This window comes from Colletotrichum paranaense (genome assembly GCF_030867605.1).
Source record: "Colletotrichum paranaense strain IMI 384185 chromosome Unknown Scaffold_2.1, whole genome shotgun sequence".
Classification (NCBI taxonomy): domain Eukaryota; kingdom Fungi; phylum Ascomycota; class Sordariomycetes; order Glomerellales; family Glomerellaceae; genus Colletotrichum; species Colletotrichum paranaense.
The window spans coordinates 651,032-672,229 of record NW_026848960.1 but is presented as its reverse complement, the minus strand read 5'-3'; the positions used below and the strand labels follow the sequence as shown (position 1 = coordinate 672,229).

General features: G+C 53.3%; 4 protein-coding genes across 4 annotated transcripts; 1 reads left to right on the top strand and 3 right to left on the bottom strand.

Moving 5' to 3' along the window:
- Window positions 1-241: 241 nt before the first annotated feature.
- CPAR01_02097 (kinesin motor domain-containing protein) lies at window positions 242-5,801 on the bottom strand (the record flags this gene model as incomplete). The annotated part of the gene is made up of 4 exons (XM_060486385.1): window positions 242-817; window positions 869-5,103; window positions 5,194-5,517; window positions 5,636-5,801. The coding sequence occupies 4 exons, from the start codon at window positions 5,799-5,801 to the stop codon at window positions 242-244; spliced, it is 5,301 nt and encodes a 1,766-aa protein (XP_060353713.1).
- A 1,167-nt stretch (window positions 5,802-6,968) lies between these two features.
- Window positions 6,969-7,431, bottom strand: CPAR01_02096 (uncharacterized protein; the record flags this gene model as incomplete). Its single annotated transcript, XM_060486384.1, has 2 exons — window positions 6,969-7,212; window positions 7,271-7,431. The coding sequence occupies 2 exons, from the start codon at window positions 7,429-7,431 to the stop codon at window positions 6,969-6,971; spliced, it is 405 nt and encodes a 134-aa protein (XP_060353712.1).
- A 6,833-nt stretch (window positions 7,432-14,264) lies between these two features.
- On the bottom strand, window positions 14,265-15,236 carry CPAR01_02095 (uncharacterized protein; the record flags this gene model as incomplete). Its single annotated transcript, XM_060486383.1, has 1 exon — window positions 14,265-15,236. One exon carries the CDS (start codon window positions 15,234-15,236, stop codon window positions 14,265-14,267), a length of 972 nt encoding a protein of 323 aa, XP_060353711.1.
- A 3,440-nt stretch (window positions 15,237-18,676) lies between these two features.
- On the top strand, window positions 18,677-21,052 carry CPAR01_02094 (ERCC4 domain-containing protein; the record flags this gene model as incomplete). The annotated part of the gene is made up of 1 exon (XM_060486382.1): window positions 18,677-21,052. The coding sequence occupies one exon, from the start codon at window positions 18,677-18,679 to the stop codon at window positions 21,050-21,052; it is 2,376 nt and encodes a 791-aa protein (XP_060353710.1).
- Between the last annotated feature and the right edge of the window lie 146 nt (window positions 21,053-21,198).

Below are 21,198 nucleotides of genomic sequence, written 5' to 3'. Positions count from 1 at the left end.
TGGGTTTCGCCATGCGTAAGGGGAATCATCGTCGGCCAGCATGAAAAATGCCGCAAACGCAAAATACAATATGGTGCGAGGGGTAGTGTAAACGGCAAAAACGAAAATCAAGAAAACGCCCTGTCACGCCGAAAAAAAAACAATCAAAAACCCGGCCCAATCGATGTCCATAATGCGAGACAGGTCAATCCAGTCGGACTCGGTCCCTCCGAGATGCGAGGTTCCAGCAACAAGGCTTCAACTAGAAGCAGTTGAGGGAACCCTTCTTCTTCTTCTTGGACAGTGCATTCATGCGCTCTTCAAGAAGACGCTGCTGTGCCTCGGCTGCCTGGCGCTTCTTGCGCTCCTCCTCAACGGCGTGCAAGCTCCAGCGGTTGTCGGCTTGCGGCGTAGGCGCGGGACGGTCCTTGAGCTCCTTGACCTCGGACTCCAACTCCACGCAGCGCTTGCGCCAAGCATCACTGTCGGCCTTGACCTTGTTCGACTGGCGCTCGAGGTCGGTGAGTGCCTCCTCCAGAGTCTGAGTGAGTTGCTTCTCGGCCTGAAGATGCTTCTCGATGGTGCGGATGCGAGCCTCCTGGTCTTCTTGAATTTGGTTGACAGGGCCCATGTTGTCTTTGCTGCCTGGTCGGCCTGCTTGAGTGGGTGTGCTTGGCACCGTGCCGTTGGGGCCGGACGACGCGCCGGGCAGCGGCGGCAAGGGAATGGCCGGCGGTGGAGAGGGCAGAGATGCAACAGAGGCGCTCTTCCGCAGCGGCGAGCTAATCGAGTTGGATCGTTGGACTTGGCCAGAAGCGGACGCTTCGTCAATCTTGGCCTGTACTACATTAGCAGTTGAAACAGAACGAGCTACTTGAATGGCACATACCTGGAGGGCCGCGTATTCGGCCTTGAGTGAATCAAGCTCGCTTTCAGCCTTGAACTTGGCAGCCTGAGCTTCCTCAATCTGCGAGTTGCGCTCTGTCTGCAGCGTGGACAGGCGGTTGTTGGTTATCTGGACCTGATCAAAGTTGCTCTGTAGCTGATCCTCGAGCTCCTCCACAAGGCGAGAGTTCTTCTTGTTCCGGCTCTGCAGGTCTGAAATCTTCTTACGAATAGCAGACAGCTGATCGGGGAGAGGAGCAGGGCTTCTCAGGGGCTCACCCTCCGCAGTAAGGAGATCGGTCAGCGTCGATTTGGCCTGCTCAAGTTCCTTGACCAGGTTGTCGTTAACGGTCGACAACTCGGCAACCTGCTTCTCAGCTGCGCTCGATTTCTTCTGCTCCTCGCCCAAGGCCTTCTGGTCGGCAATCAAGTCGTCGATACGCTCTGTGATCTTCTCGATGCTGACGTCGAGACCAAGAGCGAATGCAACTTGGGTAGCGACCTTCATGAGATCTTCCCGGGCGTCATTAAGCTCGCATTCGAGGGCCCTGACATTTTCCGCATGCTCATTGAGTAGGACTGCGACTTGCTCCTCGTACCCCTTCTGCTCCATCTGCTTCATCTCCTCTAGCTCCTTTGCGTGATTCTCCTGAAGCAGCTTCATACCATCCTGGTGTGTCTTGAGAGCCTGTTCGTGGGCTGTAATCTGGTTCTCCAGGTTCGTAATGAGGCTCTGCTGCGTCTTCGCCTGTGTCTCATGCAAGTTACGTGCCCTGATAACGTCCTCCAGCTCCGTCTTGGTGGCAGCATGCGCTGCTTCCAGTTCGGATACCTTGCTAGAGTTGGTGGTGATGGCAACCTTGTGCTCGTCAATCTCGTCGCGAAGTGACTTGACCAGCGTCTTGTGCTTCTCCTCGATTTCCTTGACTTCCTCAGCACTCCGAGCAGTGGAGTGCGCGGAGGCCTGCGTGTTCAGCGCTACAATTTCAGATTCGAGCTCTTCGATGGTCCTCTTCATCCTCGTCTCCGTCTCTTGTAAGGTGTTGAGGGCAGTCTGGTGCTTCGTCTCCCATGCCGTGAGTTCGGCTTGTAATTCGGTGATCTTCTTGTCGTTCTCCTCTGTGGTCTGCAAAGATCTCGTTTCGGTGTTGGTCATCTCGGTCGATGCCATGGGGATGTCGGCAACGGCGCCGGCCGCGGCGGTCGCAACCACGGTCTCGGTAGTACCTTCAGGGGCTTCACCCACAGCAGGAGCATCCCTCACAGCAGTGCGCAATGTTTCGAGCTCGGCCATAAGCTTCTTCTCGGTGGCTTCATGATTTTCTCTCATTTCTGCCATCTGCTTCTCGTTGGCCTCGAGTTGGTTCTTCAGGGTGGAGATCATCGACATGTCCATCGGAGACGCCTGCAAACTAGATCGCTCACGAGTGAGCCCAGAAATCAGAGCCATCTTAGTCTCCATCTCTTTCTTGGCGGACGCAATGTCAGCCTCGAGCTCCTGAATGCGCTCCGATCGAGCATGCAGCTCGTGCATGGCTGCGTTGAGGTTAAGCTCGAAGTTTTGCATAACATCAGGCTGGCCTTCGAAGTTGTCTGCGGCAATGTTGCGGAGCGACGCAAAAGATCGATGAGCGCGGTCGATAATCATAACATTTTGGCTGGATTTGCGGCGAATGACGGGTTGGCCAGTTCGTGGCGACGACGCCTCCAATGCCTTTGCTTGGGCAACTTCGGTCTTCAGCTCCTCCAGCATATCCAGGGCTTCGTGGTGCTTCTGTTCAAGCTGTGTGTATTTCTCGGCCAGCTCCTTCTCTGCATCCTCCTTCTCGGCAGCAAGAGTCTTAAACCTCTCAACCTCCGTCGCCAGGAGATCCTGGTGCATGAGATCCTCCGTTGACAAATGTTCGGGACCCGACTCGGGCTTTGCAGTCACTGATGTCTCGGCATCAGACGGATCAATGGTGGCAGGCGACTCCAACGCCGACGAAAGCTCCGATGAAAGAGAGCGTGATGAAAATTGGCCGCCGTCTTTGAGATCACTCGACCTGGCGTCGGAGAAGAACGAGGGTGGTCGAGTCAGGGTGGGAGAAGTGACAGACATCATAGAATCTCGGACCTTGCGTTCGGGGTGGCGAGACTCGTCGATAGTGTCCTGAAGCTCTGCCAAAGTGCGTAGGGCTTCCTCGTACTTGCAGTGCAGAAGGTCGTATTCGTTGACCGTGGTCTCATGCTCTACCCTTAAGTCGATGAGCTCCTGAGTGACGTTCTCCAGCTTGTCGTGCACAAATTTGGACTGAGCAGGGCTGTGAGGTGGGTAGTCGTTGATATCAGCCTGAAGGTTCTCCTTCGCATCAGGTGTCACAACATTGGTGCCATTTTCGATGTGATCGCCGTTTTGAGCGGGACCTGTTGCCTCAGCTGCCGCCGCGGCTTCTTCTTCGGCATGCTCAGGAATGATATCATTTTGGCTCATGCGGATAACACGCGACTGAGACTGGCTACGAGTGTGGTCAGCAATTTGGCGCGTAACGCCGTTCGATGCTTCGGCAGTTGGCTCTGGAACTTTGCTATCGCCTTGAATGTGGTCCAGCTCGTGAAGCAGAGAGTCCAGCTTTCCGAGACTTCGCTGGCGCTCAATCACCTGCTCTAGTCGATCAATTTCACGCTGCATCAGCTCGGCATCCTGGTCGGCCTCGGCGAGTCGCTCCTCCAAGGTAGAAATGTAGTCCTCGCAAGAGGCTTCGTTCTCTCTGATCCGCGAGATCTCCTTGCGAAGTTCCACAATAATCGTCGTGTTCTTTTCCTCCCCAGAGGTGTGGCCGTCCAGCTTGTTCTCCAGGTCGTGGAGGTAATTTTCCGTACTCGCTTCCCGATCCATGAGTTTTTGCAAACGCGCCTGTAGCTGTGTGTTGATGGTCTCAATGTACGTGCACTTGGTCTCTTTTTCTAGCAGATTTGCCTCGGTATTGGCGAGTGTGCCGCGCGTGCTGGATAGCGATTGCTCCAGAGTTTGAATGGTCTTCTCGTACTCGAGCACGACTTGCTCGACTGCAGCAGCGAATGAGTTTGACCGATTCAGTCTCTCTGTAGCCGTGTCACCCATGGACTCCTCGTGTTGATTGTTCTCGGCAGCTTCGTTGTCGCGGGCCTTAGCCATCTCAGCAATAAGCTTCGCGTGACGTTGACTCAGGGTCGTGTAGTTTTCTTGGACGTCCAGAAGCTGATTTTGCAGTTCGCTTTCACGCTCATTTTGTCGCTCAGACCGCTCGCCCGTGGAGGCGATGCGCCTCTCGCCCCCGCCTCGCTCCGCGCTGCGGACTTGCTCGCGCAGGAAGGCAACCTCCGCCTTCAGACGATCAATGATGGCCTGTTTGTCACCCTCCTCCACCTGCTGAATCCGTGGCTTACTTTGGATGGCTCGGGCCCTCTGTGCATATTGGACGGTGTTTAATGTTTCGCTGAGATGGAACTCGGCAGGCGTCACGCAGGCAATCATGTACGTGATGGCATTTCCACCGAGCGAGTCTTGGAGTAGACGGGTGAGTTTGGAGTCGCGATAAGAGACGTGTGACCCGGCCTGTCGTGATGAGAGCTGTGAAATGACCTTTCCGAGCGCAGCCAGGCCAGCGTTGATAGAAATACCTTCCTTGGCACGCTCGCCCTGTGCGCCAGTGTTCTTCAGCCGCTCACTACCTGCCAGGTCGACAAAATGGAGCTTGCTGTCTGTGGTAACCCAGGTCTCGGATCCCGTCATAGCTTCGATGGGCACGGAGAAACGCTTTTCGGCCCCATTTGAGCCCTGCAGGCCGCTCTTCCGCTGCACCAAGTTGAGACTGAACACGGCGTGGGACCGGGAAGACCTGGCGTTAATGGCCGTCGCATCTGTCTGTCGGAGGGTTGAGCCGAAATTCAATGCATTCATGAGGTCCTCCACTGAGTTAATTTCAACCTGTCGCAGGCCGGTAAGGATAATGTTCCCCTTGACATCTTCGCGGATTGTGACGTTGCCACGCTCGTGTTGTGGAACGTGGTCAGGAAGAAGCAGATCGCGCAATTGCTCGTTGTAGATTTCGAGGTATGTTGCTTTCAAAGACCATGTCCTGTCCGCTGCTGAGGTCGATGTTGGTTGGGCGGAGTATCTGTGTGGTGCTCTCAGCTGAGACATGGAGCCACGATTCGCTTGCTTCTTCGAGCCGTCGAGCTTTTCGAACAAAGCCGTCGCCGCTCGGGGGATAACGCCTAAGAACAAGGTCAGCTTGGGGGTTTGTAGAAGCCGGAGAGCTTCGCAGATAACCGAGTAGCACGGTAACACGACGCAGTGTAACTAACCCATCACCTCGAGGTCGTCCTGATCGATAGGACCTGATGTACCCATCGTGTACGACTTTCCCGCGCCAGACTGGCCATACGCCAACAGCGACACATTGTAGCCCTGGATGAAAGCGCCGACGCAATCCTGCAAGTAGTCCCAAATGCCTTCTTGTTCAACGTCGGAGCCAAAAACGCGATCAAATACGAAGAGTTTCCTTCCTTGTGGTGAGTCGATTGCCAAGCTCGTGTTCGATGTCACCTGAGCCATGGATCTTTGAAATCGTTGAGGAATTAATTCGTAGCCTGGATCTGTGGGTTTCAGAGGCGGTCGAACACGCACGGCTACGTAGAAAAGGAACGAGGTTAGTGGTGTGATGATACGCCGGCATGAAAGGGGAGGTGCCGCGCAATGTTCAGACAAGTGACGAACAGCACCGGAGATGGGAACTGGCACACTTACCGACTTTGACGGCCGTCCGGGAGTCTTCGTCGGAGGCTTTGCTGCCACCGCCATGTTTGCTCGTCATGCTCAGACGGCTGTTGCTCCGTGGTGATGGTCGCACCATTGCGCTCAGCGGTCTTTGGGGCAGATGATTCCCAGGGGAGGCCGGCGGTGAGCTGGCCATGATGGGAAAGCGAAAGAGAGGAAGGGGTTTCTCGGATTGGGTGCGCGAGCGGAATGCGTTCCTCCTTGTATAAGGTTAATCGCGCGCAAGGCAAAGTAGAACGAACGGGGTGTCGGGATTGTGCAGTCCTGATCCCCAGGCTCGAACCCTGTATGCGGAGGGTATGAAGCACTGTTCGGTATCTGGTGCAGTTGTGCCGTTGTCTCAAAAGTGTGATCGAATCGACGGGTGACGGATTGCGCGAGCGTGTGGAGGGTCCTATCTGTCCGTAGAGGGGAAGAGAAGCTGTTTCCGGTGCACTACTTCTTATGCTATCGTGGGGCGGCGGATTGTGTATTTTGTGTTGGCTGTGAAGGAGTGATGGAAGGCTACTCTTTTTTTTTCGGATTCACCACAAAAGCGGCAGCGCAACAACAGCAGCTCGGTGGAAGTGAAAGAACAAAGGCGTCATATGGTACCGAGTATCGTGTCGAAATGTCGAGGAAGCCAAATGAAAACAAGCAACAGCAAGGACGGGTCGCCTATGGCTCTCTGGGAGCCCGTCGTCGTGTTGCGTTGCGGGAGCAATGCGTTGTCTGGCGTTGCTTGGGACGCGCGCGAGATTGTTGGAGATATTCGTAGGAAAGGGTAGCCCGGGATGTTGGAGTGTTTTGTTGCGGGTTCTGCTGGCCGAGTAGTGTGGAGGGGGCATGCGTGGACAAGCTACTCAGGTAGACGGCGAATTGGGATTGGGGGTTCGCAATGCTGCGGTGGACTGCTCTTCTGTGCCGAGTCCGCCTCCTTGTGGCAGAAACCTCACACTGGGCTGGGCCGGACTGGGACCTGGGAATGGTTAGACTGGCGAGGGCCAGGGGTGGGAGAGTAAGGTACCTAGAGGAGAGGTCGAGAGAAGGAACAGGGGAACCCAACCGTCAGTCGTGTTTATTCTCCAGAGGCGAAAGAAGTGTCGACAGAGTCGAAAAGGTGGCACTGTGGTAGGTACTCCGTACCCAGGCTGGCAGCAGAAAGTAGAACGCAGCAGACAGGCCGGGGGTGTGGTGTGGATGTCTCGCAAATTAGGAGCGCGTCGATGGTGTGCTGTGATTGGGTGGCGCGAGATGTGACGGATGCGCCCGTTCTCACAGTCGAATGTCTCCTGGGCCGATTCGGGAATGGCAGCAGAAGGGCTCAAGGGGGGCCGACTTGGGGGACTCCTGTCTGTTGCTGCTTCTGGACTGAATCAGGTCGAGTGCGAAATAATCCCCGGCGGATCGTCGTGACAGGTATGGACCGCTTCTGAGTCGCGATATCCGACCGGATGACTGCCTGCCAGGTGGGTTGTGGGGGAAAGAGGATGTATGTAGTCGGAAAGGAGGAGGACTGCAGGAGAATGGTGAGGGGGAAAAGAGCAAAAATGGCGAAAGATGAATACCTTAGTCCACGAGTCACAGAAGGAAGGGAGGCGGTAGACAGGAAGAAGTTATTCGTACCTGTAATCACGGGTGGAATGAAGGAAAAGAGGAAAGAACGAAACGGCTGAGTGATTGACGTTCCTTCTTGCCAATTGTACTCCGTAAAGTACTTTGGACGTGCCAGGAGCACCTCGCGGAATGGGAGGTTTTGGCGCGGAAAGAGCAATGAATGGGAGCATTGAGTGGCAGGAGCAGAGGCACAAACAATGAGTTCCTCGTCTAGTTCCCCCAAACTCGTCACCTCGCATTGCCATTAAACAATGACAAGTTACCTAATTACCTAGTACCTCGTATCATGAATAGAAGAATAAATAAGACTCGGCAAAGGACGTTGAAATTCTCTAGACCGCTCGTCCCAGTCCCAGTCTATGCCGGTCTTATTGCTGTCGACCTTAGCTTAAGTGCTTAATTATCGAGAGGCCATCACTATTGGCAAGACCTATCTCCAGCTGCAATATCCAGAGAGACAACGGCAGAGAGTCCGGCCCTGACTCTAGCGATACAAAGCCAGGGTCCAGGACAGGGGATTGGATGGATCATGGAATGGGCAGGATAAGATGGGATGGTCCATCCACTGATGAGAGGGCCGTGTTATCCCGGGCTTCCCTTTTTTTTGACTGCATTCCGTAGCAGAGCTTTGATCCAGTCGTGCCAGTGTACGGCTGCTGGCCTTTTCTTTCTTCTTTCCGCTTGTGAGAGCTAGAGGCCACCGACGTCGACGACTGCAAGCCCGGTCGTGATGCCAATTATTGTGTAAATGATGTGGAATGCCGTTTATTCGCTACCTTGTCTCGATAGCTTCAAAAACCACCACCATTTTCCATCCAACGAAAAGCGATACACAGCGAAAGGAAAGAAAGTGCAGAAGGGGAAGGAAGCGAAAGGTGGGGCAGCGACCGAGCGGAAGTGGCCAAGCCACTTAGACCCGACATTCAGACCAGGGGTGGGCCGGGGGGATGCCAAGCGGGGCACTTTAGAAAGACGCCTTGCCTGATCAGGCCCTAGTCATCTCAAACCCCAGTTATCTTCGTTTGTGGTCTGTTAAGAAACGAGTAGGAGGGACGTGGAGGGCTGCTTGGTCTGCTGCACAAGACGGGAGGCAAGAGCGCGACTGCCAATCGACAACGAAGCACCAAATCGACCGGTCCAGGGCGGGCAGCAATGCAGGAAGGCACCACGCGAGACTGGATCTTGGAGGCAGGAACCAACTTCAAATTGCCCACCTGTCTGCAAGGCACAAGGTACCTCTTCCCTTCCGCAGCAGACTTAAGGTAGGTACGGAGCATTTAAGACACAACCATTCCGGAAAGTGAGGCAGACCTAGGTACTCCGCACCTTCCACTACCTACTGCGTATGTGCCTAAATACCTATGTACTCAGTAGGTAAGGTAAAGAGTACCTGTAGGTACGCCCCCACACATCTTGAAGGAAGGTACCTTAACTGGCACTCCTCAAAGGCACGGGATAAGGTATCCGTACATGAACCGTGTGGCCTCCACACCTGACGCAGGGACCAGCGCCTCTCAAAGAGACAGAGAGAAAAAAAACCAGTGGAAAAAAACACCCGATTTCTAAGACGCTCAATGTGACATTGACACGGCACCTCCTCCACCCACCCAGTCACCAGTGGATTGATTGTGTGTTCGGCCCCCTTCGACCACAACCGTTGCAGCGACAAGTACGAATCGCTGCTCTGCGAAGAAAAAACAAGCAATAACTTGAGTGAAACAACAGAGCAACACTGTCCACCCTTGTACCGGTACTTCGGGTCGCCTCGTTCTCTTTCTGGAACCCTTATCCGGAAACCTCTTCGGATCCTCCACGTCCCATGCCCTCGGTATCCGTATCCGCAAAGACATGGAGATTTTCTGACTTGTCCGAGGAACAGGATCGGCTAGAGAACACTTCAGTCTGAGATGTCGTGACAAGAGACCTCCGGTGCCATGGTTCTTGTTTCTTGCAAAGATTGCTCTGCAGAGGTCAAATCTGAACCCCCAAAAGATAGGCCCAAGGCGACGACGGGTCATCCGTGGGGGGAGGTTTCCATCAACCATGGATCTTTCGCCCCGTCCGCCTGCAGTTGATTGCGAACAATCGAAAGATTTCTGCACCAACAAGAAGCGCATTGCTTTTTCTTCTGCGCCATCTAGCCGGCATCCACGGTTCACGCGAACCCAGACCACAGCACACGCGCAAGTGCCTCTTCAAACTTGAGGATTGGCTGATTCAAGAGACTTGGAAGACGCTTGCTTGCCCTAGCGGCCCTTCCGCACGACACACAACGGCCACTACGGTGCACGATCCTGGGAAAAGCCCTCTCACTTTGGACGTCTTCTCACCAGTACCAACCGGACACATATCGCACACCCAATGGGAACGCATCCAGGTCATGGCCCGAGAGGCCGGCAGAAAATATACTTCCGACCGAGGCCTGCCAGTCCCGCCGGTTTCTGATACGTGACAGCTCTGCACCAGTCCATCCGCTTTCCGTCCTTGTTTAACACTGCTCCCTCTTCCGCAAAGGCAGATCAACAAGAGAAGTCGGCGCAAAACGGAGCACTGTTTGCGTTTTCGTACCCTAGGGGACGCAATGAACAGCCGCTATAGTGCAGATGAGCTAACTAGACATGTTCACGATCGAGACCGCGGGCGTGAAGATCAAAAACACTACGAGGCATCAAAGCCATCCAATGCCTCTATAGCAAGGCTCGGGTCGAAAATCGGAACCTTCTTTTGCTTCACGCTCACTAGGAATGGACGCCATGGAGCGGGCTTTGAGCCTCTAGGTCAACGTCCCGAGCCAGCCGGTACGAGGTCTCAGTCTTACTAGTACATTACTGGTACTTCACGCCGCCTCCCACGATTGGATCTCTGGCCCTCCGCACCATGACGTCTGTGAATCATTACGCGTTCAGCAACAGTTCCACGATGTACGAACATGACCCTCTAGACTCTGGAGCCCTCAGACGTTTGTGAGGGCACCTGCAAATCCTCGAGATGAACAGGCCGAATCCGACCAAATCACCTCCCGTCTCTAGGCATTGATCGTCCGTCCCGCTAATCCCACCCCAAACCTTATGCGTCGTACCAACGCGCCGTCTCAGCCTACCGACATCGTCGTCCTGTCTTCCCCTGCTGCGGAGCGACACTGACATCGCAAGGCCACCAGGCCCTTTCGAAAAGCTGGCAAACGTGCATACAATCAATCCAACCCCTCCATAGCGCGACTTGCAGCCATCCAAAACTTAAAACCCATTCGCAATCGACCGTGCGCTCACAGATTTTTCTTGGATTTCTCCGGGGTCAAACGCAAGAAATAGGGGTTTCGCTCGTTCGCCGATCCCATCATCCCATGTCGCCTGGACGGGAAGGCGGGCGAGCAACAGGCCGTTTCTTCTCTACAGAAATGTCTCGAATTGCAGATAATCGATTCCGAAATGAAGGGCAGTCCACTGGCTGCTGGCAGATCCTGGGAATTGGGCTACCCATCACTACTCTGGCTGTGAAACCCAATAACTCTTCTGCCCATGCCTCGCGCTGCATGTCCCAGCCCTTTTCAGACTGATGCGATCCAAAATTCGATGTCAAATGGGTTCTAGAACACATGTGCTCCAACGTCTCGCATCTCGACATGCTCCTCATCGGTTCGTGTGACTTCCGCGCAGACGATCCCCGCAGGTCAATAGGCTTCGTCCCTGAACCCTGCGATACTCATGTTTGATTATCACAACGAACCCGCGTGCGCAGCGCTTATACCAGCGTTCATCCCTATCTTGGGGTATATAGTGCATATTCTCTTATCGCCATTCAAAACCTTTGGCATCGCGGAAGCGTTGCAATTCAATCCCGCCCCCCAATCGCTGTCTCGGCATTTACAAATCGCAAAAGCATATCTCCTTTCATCAAAGCCAAGTTTCCTCGATCGCACAAGTCGATGACATTCTGAAAACTTCCCCGGGGCACTCGAGGCAAGACTAAGGTGATAATCAGATCGGCTTGCCAAATATTCTGTGAGACATTGTACTTGCATGTACCCCGTTCTCAGGACCCTTTTCTCGAGCACAAGCCATCTCATCCGCCCGCTCATCCACTTGTTGCGAGGGTGGCGATGCTCACGAACTGGCGTGCCCATTTCTTAGCTATATGTTCGCGCACAACAAACAGGGTTCAGGGTGGCTTGCGGCAAGTTTCTCCTCAATCTATCGGGCCCCGCCGTTTTCGACTCTATCTACAAACCTGCAGTTTGCTGAGATCGTGTTTCACCATGCGCCGCCCACGTCGTTAGCGTTGCCGTTCCCAAGCTGACGCCTCCGTGTCATTTCTGCTTTTCCCGGTTCATTACCGCACGCCTCTCCGGGCCGTGGAGCCACCGTTCGCAAAGCAGTGACGACTGCCCGTTGCCCATCCCGTTGATAATTTGGGCGCTGCAGCTGCTGTATACCGCATGGCATGCAGTGACGGACGGCTTTCTTGGGCTGTACGTGTCTACAAAAGCGTTCTCTATCGAGCGGGCTTGTACAGGCATTAAGGCGGTTTGAATTCATTCTAGGTCATCCCGATGGAACGCCCTCTCGGCTGCCGGCTTATTTTGTTGCCGTCGAGGTTGGTTGCCAAGGCCGGCAGTACGGCGGTACCATGACGGCACGTCGACGGTGGTCGTGGAACAGTAGCATCTGCAGCTTGCAGTGGTACCAGGCCGGTTCTTACACGTAAGCGAAGAAGCTAGCTAACGCCTTGCTCATCGTCTTATTCCAACAGCAGATGTGTCCGCCGTCAAAAGTCAGAGTCGTCTTTTGTGGTGCCGTGATGTCTTGCCCTTGATGGTGAAGATGCTGCTGTCCTGGCATGTATTCTGGAGAATATGCTAGACCTGATGATAGATGTAGTTCCAACGACATTCTGCTTACGGCTCCTGGTATTGGAGTGTCTCCTCGTTCTGACGGTACATCTTATCTGCGCAATAATACTTTCGAATGGGTCGACATGTCATCACGTTTGAACATGTCTTGAAGGCTCCGTGAAGGATTTCTTTATGATACCTGCATGAGCATTATGTATCAACGGTAATGAGTATCGAAATCACCTTTCTGCGACCCAAATCACATTCAAGGTGATACGTAATCGTGATCGAGGCCCAAGTTCATCAACAAGTTGACCGTCCAATTCATGGTGAATCGAATCTCCACTTCGCTATCCATCCCTCTACCATTCAAGGCCACCATTTTTTCACGAAGAAAGCTAAGAAAGCTTGAGAGTTTCGTTTGGGCTTTGAATCAGCCATTGCAGTGATACTCAGCCGCCTGCAAATGGGAGTCATGAAGGCCGGCTGTGTGCTAACAATTGGCTCTTGATAGGGTTGTTCATCCTTTGGACCCTTGGTGCTCGCTGCTCCTTTCTGTACTATGTTTATTCACTTTAGTCGTCTTAGGTATGGATAAGTCCCCGTCGCAAGTTGCAACGAGTGAATGCTACCTTATAGTACATAAAGACTGGGGGGCCTCGTGAAGGAGCAGGCCTGGATTTCTACTTGAGTTGGCGGCGTAGAGAATGGAATTATCGGTTATTTTGTAGAAGCTATTGCGATGACCCTTGGTAAGACTTGAGGGCTCTCATATGAATCGATATCTAGCCTCTCTTACTTTGGTAACCTAGTTTCTGTGTGATCACAAGTCAGTTTTCCCATGACCACAAGATACGAGTCGACTTACCTTTGCTCCTCATAAATGTATCAAACCCTTTGTGACTTCCTACGCACATCATTGTGCGAGCCAGCATAATGAGATCAGTATCTATCCTGCTCTTATCTTTGACAGCTGCCTTCAGAAGCCGGATATAACAACTGGCCAGATAAAATGCTGTAGTTGATCTGATCCAAGATTTATATCGGAAGCGTTTTGATCGACTGCTATAAATGGTTAAATCTAAGTTGGCAATTGTGTTTATCCCTAAGGAGGTTGACAAGTCTTTCTTATCGTTAACCAAATCACGAAGATTCGCGTTTCATTAAGTGATTAAGGTCACAAATGTAAGCCTTCTAAAGACCCATACAAGGAAGGCATCAATTTGGCAACGGCGATATAGCTCCTCTCCAGGTATTCCAAGCGGTACTTGTTGAAGTCGTCTGATTGCTCAGACTCCGTGCGGGAAAGTCGCGATACTAGACTCCAAGGAGGCTAGGAATAGTTTTGGTACCTGAATTGGTCCTTGTAGCCTGCTAAGAGCGACGATCTCACAAATGCCCTCACGTTATTAGTTTATCAATGGTGTTTGCATTTCTGCTTCATTGGTTGATCCAAGATCCCCGACTTGACTTTGCATTGATAGGTACGTTCTCTGAAGTTTTGGACCATGACAGTACTAATTCTTGAACATGAATAAAATGGCAAAGATTTGACGATGAGTGCGAACTTGCCACTAAGTCTTGTAATTGCAAAACGCCATGTCTATGAGAGAGTTCCATTATCTTCGTGACGGTTGTGGCGATATGGTAAGTTGAGAATCTTAATCAAGATATGTTCGCAATACAATTTAAGTGAACGATGGAAGAACCCCCAAAAATGACCCTGTCACGCCTGTGTTCGTACGCTGATGTCGGTTTTCAGCGTTCAAGGGGACCATGGATGTGCCTTGGTCGGCGTTTGCTTCGGTGACAGCAGAAACAAGAAAGCTTTGGTGCAAATGACACAATCGCCAACCTTATTTGCAGTCGGGCGAGTCGCTCGAAACGAGTCATAACAGTAGAGACCCTTGTCAACCATAAGCCCTCGACAGGCCAGCAGCACTGCGTTGTGTCACGCTGATCAATTGACGGGCGGTGCTCGTAAACTGAACTGCAATGAAGATTGAGGGATATGTATGAAAAAGGATCTGGTTCTCATCATCTTAGTAATTTGCTTTTGTAAAACCTGATAGCCAATTGCTTCAAAATGGGGTATCTAACTCGCTGTAGGTGGTTTCTGGAAGATTTTCAGGGGATTACACAATGCTACCGTAAAACTGGCCGCGCCAAACGTCACGTCCTCTCCTCAACGGACACCGGCCTCGTACCGTCAAATATGTGATCCGGCCGATCCGGCTCGGGCGACACCATCGACCCTCCACCCTGCATCATCTCCCTCTGTGCCGGCGTCAAACCCTTCGTCGTGCCTGTGGTGTCCTGCGTAATGAGACCCTTTGTGTACCCGCCCGGCGTATCATCCAAATGGTGGCAATCGCACGAGTTCATCTTTGTAAACGCGAGCAGCTTGTTCAGTACCGTGAACTCGACTTTGAGCTTGATACTGTAGACCAGGGGCTTGCTTGTCGTCTGGAACATAAAGTTGTTGGTGTACTCGAGCACGATAAGCCCAACATCCAGTAGGAAGACGAGGACGAAGAGACCAAGCAAATACCACGATATCAGCTTGGCCGCCCGCGTCTTAAACGCAAACAGAGGCTTCAGATTGAAAAACCCTTGCCGCGCAAATATCCCCGTGATGAACGTCTCCTGCAGCGTAAACACCACAATCGACACCTTTTCATACACGCCGTACCGCTCAATCCAACCTCCCTGCTCCCCCGCCGGCGTCGCCCAGCACAGAACCCACAGCACCGCCATGGGGATATGTATCGCGCACCCGTTGGCGACGATCATGGCCAGCACGAGACGTATCGACGTGCGGTTGTACACGACGAGGTGCAACCGCGACCACAGCACGACAGACTGACCTGTCACCATGGCGCACCAAGCCATCAGCGCGAACGCGCCCGGGACGACGGTTTCGCCGCGACTGAGGTAGCGGATCAGCGAGACGATGGCGTGAACAAAGATGCCCGTGTTGGCGACGATCATGCTCCAGAAGTAGCGGCCGCGGCGCTGGCGGAAGGTGCTGAAGATGAGGACGTAGATTTCGACGGCGTTGTAGATTCCTGCTGTGGCGAGGGCGGCGATGGCCATTGCCTCCTGGCGGGTGAGGTCCAGGGCGCCTTTAATGTTGTCTGCCATGGTTTGTGCGTTTAGTTCGTGGCTTTCTTGCTCCTAGATCATGTGTTCCGTTCGCTCGCTTGCGAATATGTCGGTTTGGGGTTGGTGGGAAAAAATGGAGGGCGAGGAGCGGACCGAATCGTGTCGGCAATGCAAAGAGCGCTGATCCCCATTCATGGGTTCCTTGGTCGATGGTGTTTGACGAGAGCCTCTCCTCTACGATGCTCTCAATAACGTGTTGGTCGTAGGAGACGCTTTTGCTCAATACATATATGGGCGGCCAAGAATCTCGGGCCCGGTGGAGTTCGGAGCCATTGGGCAGCAAAATGGTATATGTGACCGGGTGGAGCGTAGACGGACTCTGGATGGTAATTGTGTGGTTGCTCCCGTCCTATAAAGCAAAGAACGCGCTTCGTCCACTTGTCTAGTCTTTAAATAGGGTTAACAACGATGAGTCGGGTTAAGGTTTCGAAAATCGGTATCGTTGAAACACTCCATGGTTTAGCCAGCCGAAGTCTGCAAGAGTTGGATGCTGTTTGCATGCACAAAGACGCAGATACGCGGAGAACAAGGGGGTATGCGAGGACCTCGGTGTCGGTTTCCCTGACTCGCTCTCGCCGGAGTAGAGCTGTCTACGGCGTAGAGAGGACAGAAACCATCGGCGTAAGGCGTGATCTCCATCTGATGTTCGCGATTTTACCCCAAATCCCTTTCGTCCGCCCCGGTGTGCTTTGACGATCGACAGCACCATTAATGTGTTAGAGCCAAGCCAACCCGACGGCCGGCAGCCGATTCTTATGTGATAAGGCGGTCGGCGACCTACACTTTGACATCAAACTTGAGATCATTCTTGGGCTAAATACCCAGGCGAAGGGCTGATGGACTACAAAAGCTATAAGAGAAAGGTTGCTGGTTCTGTGTGTGGGGCGCGTGGATGGACGGGTCATCGGACATCATCTCAATCTTTCAGATGCGTACTGTTCTCTCGCCGAATAGTTCCTGGGTCAGCCTTTGATACGGCGCAACTCACTAGGCGACATGGACTGTAATGGTAGTTGACAGCGAGGCCAGACTTGTTTACTATGGAAGAGAGAGAAGGAGGCGGCTGACCAACAACAAAATTGTTGCTCCTAGCTTTCCGTCCCAAACTAAATTTGACCGTTATTCGAAACTCAATGGTTTACTTTCCTCCTTACCCGGATCACTAACCGCAACTCAAGTAGGTTGATAAGCGCTAGCGAGAAACCCAATCTTCGTGGAGTGTTGCCTTATCATGTCTCGATGGGTATGTTGGTACCGCGAATCAAACCTCTTCTCCGTAAATCGCTCCGGATGACGATCCACTTCGGCGCCGTAATGAAATGCTTCCAGGTCTGATTAAACGGGGCCGCACCGAGCTGTTCGATTCTAGCGAGCCTGGACCGAAGCCGGTGGGCAAGCCCCACTTGGGTATTTCGTTGAGATAGAATCAACGTTGTCTCATCTGGAGAAATAATCGCTTCTACTACTATCGGTCTACTTCGAAGAGCGAGGCCATTACGTGCCAAACTAAAGCCAGACTGATTTCAGATCTGTTCCTCGCCGAAAAAGCGCGCGATGCGCGGGTCTGGGAACTCAAGCGTGAGAGGGATGTGCAAGAAACGCTACTTCCACAAAACTTACTAATCTGAGCTTGTTACAACTGCTTGTGGGACACTCTGACGGCGTTCAAGTACAAATTGAGCATCTTCTGCGTTGTTACAAAGCGCCGAAGCCAATCTTGAAGAGATTGACGTTGGTTTCAGCACCATAGTAGCCTGGAGAGAGTTGCCCTTGTGATTGCCCCTGATGATCGACGCAGCCCTCAAGGCCAGGTCAAGCCCACAGTACAAAATCTACATGGCTGCGTATTGGCCATAGGTTTTCAGATCGTTGCCACCTGTTCATGGCACTATCGCACTTTGCATCGCAAACACGAGAATTGAGCGAATGCTTACATGGGTTGCAGGAGGCACATCATGAAACTTCTGGAACATATTCATTCGCCGAAATGGTAACACTGGACGAAGTCCTACATCAAGAAGAAGCGAAGTCGGCGCATTGCAACCTCGAGGGTCGTAGATGCTAGCTCTGATGCATCTTGAATATTCTACTGCGCTTTTGGCTCTTTGCGGATTCATCACCCGCAAGTATCCTGCACCAGCAAGGAGGATTGAGTTACCATTGACTGGCACCTCGTCTCGGCAGAACCCCCTGCTGCTCAACTACAACCTTCAAGTTCTTGGTTCGGCTATTGACATCCTAGCCGGCCGTGCGCGCGATTAGACCTCTGTAGGTGGGATTCCATATCGTCGCCAATTCGCTCGGGTATGGGGGAACCCCATCTCACTCTGTGATGAGATAGCTGTCCGAACGGACACAAAATGCACCCTATTCTCACACGGGAGCACGAACGATTCTCCTCATGACGGGGGCTTGTTCAAGTAGAGATAGGGCTCGGTCCGGGGGCTCTGCTAACTGGGGAAATTGAACCGTTGTTTCATGCGTCGACACGTGGGAGAAGGAGCCCAGTGACCCATCGTTCAGCCATTCAATCCCGCGGCAAGGCGATCAGCCTGTCAAGTCGTCGGGCCGCCGTCCTGCACTACCCCCTCGACGGTCGGACCTCTTGACAGGAATCGTACGCCCGGCTTCGCATGTCTTTTGAGGATTGTGGCATGATACTAGCATAGGTTTCGATCGTCGAGTCGCAGTCGGATTCGCTCCTCATCGTGGATTATGGTAGTGGCCATCGTGCGGCATGCTACGTGGTGCACTGCCAGCACGGGGGATCATGCATTCTCGAAGCGGTTGAATCTTCATACGCGTCTGTATAGCTGATGTTGAAAGTCTCCGTAGCAGAATTACTCCGTACCGACACCGAATTCGAGAAGTCTGAAGACTGGAAGCTTGTTCTATGCATGCAGCATAACCAATCCCACGTCGCTTGGGGACGCCAACGGGAGAGGGCCGGTGGGATACTGGGTATTGCATCCGATGGGGATCAGATGGCATTCGGGGCAAAGACCCAATCTAGACAGTCCTCTTGAACAGAGATTGCTCACTAAAGCTAGAGATCATGTGGAGGAACGATTTAGCGGATCTAGGAGGCGGGAGAGTCTGAAGCAGATGATCCAGGGTCTGATCTGGCATTTGGCGTTGAGGAGCAGCTGCGAAGATGCCGCTGACAAAGCACGGCAGTCATTCTCACGTGACTTACGTGACTGGTTCGCGCTAGGACCATCGGCGCTGACCCGTCCGATTGCCCCGATGCCCCACCTGCGCAAGGCGAGACGCGACTTTGCGCCGTGAATCTGTGTCGATGACATCGAGATCTCATGCTGTCGATGGTGCATCTCCAACATGCCCTAGGTGCCCTCCACCGTATTCACGACGCCTCATAGTCGCAGGCTGGCCAAGAACGATTCAAATCGCTAAGAGCCATGCCTGCCGAAGTGATCGACCTTCTCTCCAGCAGCCCCTCGGGGCCCTCTTCTGCGAACGCAAGACCCCCACTATCTCGTCCTGCGCCACCGGCTGTTGTAGCTGTCGTAACGGCGCTGGCATACGGCGATGAAGATGTGTTTGATTTAACAGCCGAATCACCAGAGATTGTCCCGTCCGTACTGCCGAAAGCGACGTCCCCGTCATTGACAAATTCAGCAACAAAACGTGCACGAGAGGAAATTGTTCATGTGAATACGCCCATTTACTTCAACTCGGACGACTTTGATACGACTATCGATCTCGAAAGCAGCCTACCAATTGAAAATAGGTTGAACAACGAACCACGAGAGCGCAAAAGACCACGACTCTCGCCTCCTCGTCGCAGCCGCAGATCCTCCTTCGACCGCTCCCATTCCGCCACTAATCACAACACCCGGCCGCCTGAGAAGCAGGGTGACGGTTTGCGACGAGTACGTTCAGTTGTGGAACCAATCGAATTCTCAAGTTCTCCCGGTGTCTTCTCTCGACCGAGGACAAGTGCTCCAGCTGCTTCAACGGCGGTGGATAGGCTTGACTCCGATGACCCGTTCGCAGCACTGCCGCCTTCAGCGCAGCCTGCGCCGGCATGCGAGAACCCGCGCCTGACGAATGCTACAGCCACCGGGACCGGCCACATAAACTACCAATTAAGCTCCGATGACCCCTTTGCGAGTTCGCCACCTGTGGCACGGAAAACGATACCACAGCCGTGTGCAATAACTTTAGACGATGACGATGGCGACCCATTTGCCAGCTCACCGAGACAAGCGCCGACGGAGACTATGAAACCACCAGATACAAGAACATTAGCTGGGACTGCGGTCAAGGGGAAAGAGAAGGCCGTCTCACCGCCCAGACGAAAGGCTCATTGGGACCCCATCTCGAGCTCTGCGCCCGAGCTAAAGACCAGAAGTGATCCATTTGAGAGCTCTCCTCCACCGCGAAAGACCATGACCAAAGCCGCTAGCGCTGTGATTAATCTCAGCGACTCTGAGCCGGAGCCTGCAGCCCGCGGTCTCGATGCCGACTCGGACGGAGAGTTTCCAGACCTCGATAACTTTGATGTTTCGAAACTCAAAGCACGATTGTATACGAAAAAGCCAGCTTCGCGAACCACCTCAAAGGCGCCATCGAAAGCCACCTCGAAATCGAGTACCAGCCGTGCACCGACGACAAAAACAGTGGAAGAAAAGACGAGAGAGAAAGAAGCGAAAGCTGCGGAACGAGAAAGAGAAAAGGAACGCAAGAAGCAAGAGAAAGATGCTGCCAAGGAGCAAAAGGCCAAGGAAAAGGAACGAGCGGCTGCGCTGGCAGAGGTCAACAAGATCAGGACCGACAAGAAGGTGTCAACCCCCGAAATGATTGCAGATCTCCCGGCTAGCCTGCCCCCGGCCATGACGCTTCAAATACAGACATTGTTAAAAGACCTCGACGTGCAGCACTCTACCTGGGAGAGTCCCGTGGACAACGTGGTTAAGTGGAGGAGAAAAGTTGCGAGTCGGTTCAACGACGAGCTCGGGCACTGGCAGCCGATTCCTATGCGCATTGAACCAGACAACTTCGCGCTTGTCATTGTCACTGCGTCTGAATTTGTCACATACGCCCTGGGACCCGAGGGTAACAACCTCGAGGCCCACGTCTCCAAGATGAAGCAACATTTCCCACAGGAACAGCTCATCTATCTAATCGAAGGCCTCAACCCTTGGATGAGAAAGAATCGCAACATTCGGAACCGACAATTCGCATCTGCCGTGCGCGGCGAAGATGCTACAACAGTAGGAGATGCCCAGGCTTCGACGAGTGCGGCCGCTCCCGCCCCTCAACCGCGGCGGCGCAAGAATCAGCAGCCGCAGGAGTACATTGACGAAGACTCGGTCGAAGACGCCCTGCTCCAGCTGCAGGTCATGTACGACGTGCTGATCCATCACACCGCCGCGGCCGTCGAGACGGCGCAGTGGGTCGCAGTCTTCACGCAGCACATCTCGACGGTGCCGTACCGGAAGCAGCGCGAGGCGACCAACGCCGCGGGCGCCGGCTTCTGCATGGAGACAGGCCAGGTCCGCACGGGCGAGGACGTCAAAGATACCTACGTGCGGATGCTGCAGGAGATTGTGCGCGTCACGCAGCCCGTGGCGTACGGCATCGTGTCCGAGTTTGGGACGGTCGGGGAGCTGGTCAAGGCGTTTGAGGAGCGAGGGCCGCTTTGTCTGGAGAACTGCCGCAAGAGTACGAATAAGGATGGCGGTTTTTCGGATCGGGCCATTGGGAAGGCTGTCAGTAAGAGGATCTACAAGATCTTCACGGAGACGGACGAATGGAGTACGGATGTATAGGGTAAGAATAGGACAGGAGTGGTTTGTTTTGTACGAATAATGACTAGATGATTGTATCGGCATGGCATTCACAGTCGTGGGGTAGCATTCCATTATTTCGACAGATATGGCTTCATGGAGCCAAACTCCCAATGCAAATTGATAAT